The sequence below is a fragment of the Echinops telfairi genome, unplaced genomic scaffold (assembly GCF_000313985.2).
Source record: "Echinops telfairi isolate 266 unplaced genomic scaffold, ASM31398v2 ScPeMD7_7420;HRSCAF=8458, whole genome shotgun sequence".
NCBI lineage: Eukaryota > Metazoa > Chordata > Mammalia > Afrosoricida > Tenrecidae > Echinops > Echinops telfairi.
The window spans coordinates 53,350,857-53,355,161 of NW_022111320.1; the positions used below are offsets into that span (position 1 = coordinate 53,350,857).

Genomic DNA, 4,305 nt, shown 5'->3' on the forward strand with positions numbered 1-4,305 from the left:
GTTTATAGGGTCTATTGGATCCCCTACTCCTTCAGGAAACATGGCTCTAAAACCTCCCTGACACCATCAACATCATTTGCTTCATAACTCTCTATTTCAAGTAGAATCCCTTGTTCAGCTCAGTAGTAGTCATGCTTTTCCTTTACAGCTGTCCAAGACAGCACTCTGGCAGCAGCTAAGATGACCGGCAGAAAGTGGTGGACACCTCTATCTCTCAAATCCTTAGTCTAGGAGTGCTTGGGATTCCTTCCTAATTCTGGTCTCGAGCAAACACACATGTGGCAAAAGAAACACACAACAGAGAGAGAGAGAAGCCACCACTGTCTCATAACCGTCAGGGTCTCATATGAAGAAAAAAATCCCCAACCCTATTACTTAGCAAAATGTTCCCAACACAGTACACAAAACCCTTTGACAGTAATACTCGATTCCCCAGAGCTAACTATTTAAGATTTAAGAGTGCTTGAAAAGAAGGAAAAAACTCCACATTGTAGTTTAAGTATCTTCACCAATTAATTACATCTTAGTTCAGAAAATGAGTGATCTGCCCGTGCCCGCCTGAGCTGGGTAGCCAAGGGCGAGGCTGCCTTACTCAGCTTGAGCTTGGGAGAGGCCATGTCCTCCTCATCAGGCAGCGGGCCCAGCTCTTTCCTCTTATCCTTGAGCAGCTTCTCCAGGATGTGTGCATCGTTGTATACCTATGGGCCACACAGAGACTGAAAGTTATTTTCTAAATGAACCTTTTCTGGTACATGTGTAACTCATTCACAAGCAAGTCTGATTCTGATTCATCAGTAGGACAGAGCACAGCTGCCCCAGACGTCACCTCTCTCTCTGCTGAGCGACTGGGGAGTTCCAACTGCCCACCTGGGGTTAGCAAGTAAACGCTTCATCGCTGTGCCCCAGGCCCTTTAGGCTCCCTACAGAGTGAGGAAGCATACTCTCTATGGGGTGGGCGCAGGTCTCCATCGGTTTGCTCTTTTAAGCTTCCAGATGACTGACTACGAGGTGAAGACATGCACGTTCAAGTTTGAGAACCACTGTAGTAGATCTTTGAGTTTGAATGGAGGTTCTAGGACGCGTTTACATGTGGTGTATTCTTGATAAACTTATCTCCTCACGCAGACTCAACACTAGCTGACAGCTGAGGAGCAGAACCTCACATACTGTGAAATCCCAAATCTATTCTCAGGAAGAGTGTTGTCTGGAACCTGCTCTGGAAATGGCAGCGATTATTCCAGCACCGTGACTGCTCTCTGAAGGCTGAGTCAATGACGGGAAGATGTAGCCAGGAACAAGGCGACTCACCTAAGGGCCTCATCCCACACCTGCCGGCCCCATTTCCCCAGCCGACGAAACTCTGTCCCTTCCCTGATTGCCCACCACACCAGGTGGGCTGTGGACACCTCCCTTTAGAGCGGTCTTTTTTCTATCAGTGATAGGTAAGTGGCGTATTGTCAATGACACTGAACACAGTGTATACTCCTAAAACAGAGAGCCATTTCTGTGTCCCACAAGTACCCTCAATGCCTATTTTATTTATAATTCCAGTGCAACAGCAGATAAAGGAATTAAGTGATTTGAAAATGTGATTTACTTCTGGAGATTTAAAGTATACAAAAGACATCAGAAAAATATAAAAGAAGGAAGCATGTGTCATATTATACTGATAAAAAACTGAAAATCCATATGCTTCATACCAAAACCAGCTGTTTGGAATTTATAAGAATATCATGCCAACTCTTATATAATTATACAGCTTTCTGGCCTAACCTTTAACTATGGACACTGAGGATAGTGATAATAATTATAATAAAAGATTTTAAAGCTATTGGCTCTCAGCTGAATATTTATTTGGCACTGTGCTAAATTCTCTATCACCTCATTAAAATCCTACAACCTACCATCAATACCCTTAATTTACAGATGAAGAAGCTGAAGCTCAAAAGGGATCAAGTGCTTCAAATCCAGGGTGTCAGGTCACAGAGCATGAACTACCAAATCAACTCAGAAATGACCGTCGTAACTCAGTCACTGCAAAGAATGTCCGGGAACCTGCCTCTATAGGGTGGGGCCTCTCACCACACATTATCCTGTCAGCATCCAGAAGATGTGCCTGGCCCACCCCTCACGGTGCTGCAGGTCCTCACCTGGGAGCCCTCCTCGTTGTAGTGTCTGGCATTCCGGAACATCAGCTTCATATCCTCTATCATTCCTTCTTCTCCAGCGTATTTGTCATTGCGAATATTATGCTCAATTATTTTCAAGTCCATTGGCTCCAAGATGATTTTATAATAGTCTGGGTAATCCTTTTTGGATGGTTTAACCATAAATAAATCACAAAGTCTTCTGCCCGAACCTGGTTCTCGAGCTTCAAGAACAACATTGAATAAAATTTTCATTCGCTGTTTTCTTATGTTCTTTTTGCTGTTGAGGGAGGAGGCAGAGAAGGGCAACAACGAGACGGTGTTCAGTTTCCACTCCACCAGGAGCATGAAACGAGACAAAGTGATCTTGGGGGCAGCTGCTCCCCCATGGCTATGACTCACTGACTACAGACAGTGCACGCACACTGCACAAACTGGACGCTATAAGCAAACATGAGGAGAACCTCCAAAGCAGCTAAAACCCTGACAGGTGCAGCTAATAAATAGAGACAAACTTGTTGATAAAAGTTCTCGAGTCTGACGCTCAAAGAAAAGGAGTCTATTATCAATGGAAGCCAATTTTTAAAGACGAATGGAACAAAAGTACAGCAAGCTAGATTCCCAATCATTTCTAAACACAAACAAACACTCTGCATAATCACCTAGCACAAGAGAAGCACCCCATGTCTAAGACAACCTCCCCTCAACACCTGTGTATATAATCGTGGCTAAGGGAGACTGTCTGCTGGACCAGTCTCAGCAGTGGAGGAAAGCCTCATGTCGCATTTGCTATCAGCTCCATCCTTGTTTCCTTCCCTTCATCAGCATCATCCTACCATCCTTTTAAGTCAGTGGTTCTCAGCCTTCTTCATGCCACGACCCTTTCATACAGTTCTTCATGGGGTGGTGACCCCCCAACCATAAAATTATTTTTGTTGCTACTTCATAACTGTCATTTTGCTACTGTTGTGAAGCGGGCGACCCCTGTGAAAGGGTCGTTCGACGCCCATAGGGGTCACGACCCACAGGTTGAGAACCGCTGCTTTGAGCCAACTGAGCTTGAGGAATAAATGATTAAAAAGAAAACAAAACAAAAAAAGAACAAGAAATGATTCATGTGGCTCATCTAAGGACTGAGTAAATTTTCATCCTTCAGTGTGAATCCGTTGTCTCCTGCGAATCCCTCCACTGCAATGTGACTCTGAGAAACAGATGGGAGTGACACAGAACAAAGCACAGGGGCCACAGGGTAGAACCAGAGCCTAAAAGGGACCCAAGGGAGAATCTAATCTCCTTCTAGTTGAAGAAACTGGTTTAGAGGCTGAATGACTTCACCAAGTGCCAGTGAATTATAAGAAATCATAAAGAAATAGCCGGAAGGGAGCAAACAGTATGCAAATGAACAGCCAGGTCGATTATAAAAAGAAATAGCTTTTAACCTAATCTCTCTATTCAACACACATTCACTACGACCGTAAGATCCTACAATGTAGTACTGAAGAGAGAAGAAAATTTAAAACCTGTTTCTTGTCCTATAAGAACAACAAAGTGCTTCTTGAAGCAAATTATGTGGCTGATAAGACCAGAAACTGGATGGTGATGTTTGGCTACAATTAATTGAACATACTGACCAAAGATGTAGAAGAACCCTGGCCCAAAGGGAAAAACACAGAACAGAACTTAAAATTATCAAGTAACCCAGACTTCAAGTGTGGATGAACCCCCAAAGCTATTGCCCTGGGATGTTCTTCAAATTTTAAAAGCATCCCCTAAACACTTGTTAATACCAAATAACAGTTAACCTGACTAGTAAGAGGGCTCCCTTGAGCACGGTGTAGCTTGTTTTAAGATCGATATGGGACCCAACTGACAACAGCAACTTGAAAGATGAACTAGAGGCCTTAGAAAGCACTGCGTGTGTGTTCATGGGGAGGAACAACATGGAAGAGGAGGGTGAAACTGGATGTAACCAATGCCAATGAGTTGTACCTGCAGCAACAGGATACTGGTGGATATTCTGCTGTGTATAAGCTCAGCAACACAACAAAATCAATAAAATGAAAGAAAACAACAACCCTAAAAAAACATGCGGCTGTTATGAGACTCCTAGACTAGTTCCCTTACCACTCATTCAACTGCTCAACTATGATGAAGCCAA

The 4,305-nt window shown here is 43.7% G+C and overlaps 1 protein-coding gene across 1 annotated transcript in view; it reads right to left on the minus strand.

Annotated features, from left to right (window-relative positions):
- Nucleotides 1-4,305, minus strand: part of PBRM1 (polybromo 1) — a 78,642-nt gene that overhangs the window by 36,337 nt on the left and 38,000 nt on the right. The window contains exons 15-16 of the mRNA XM_045297385.1: nucleotides 2,151-2,427; nucleotides 593-698 (exon numbers count right to left, since the gene is read on the minus strand). Coding sequence (XP_045153320.1) covers nucleotides 593-698; nucleotides 2,151-2,427 — 383 coding nt within the window. The remainder of the gene's footprint in view (nucleotides 1-592; nucleotides 699-2,150; nucleotides 2,428-4,305) is intronic.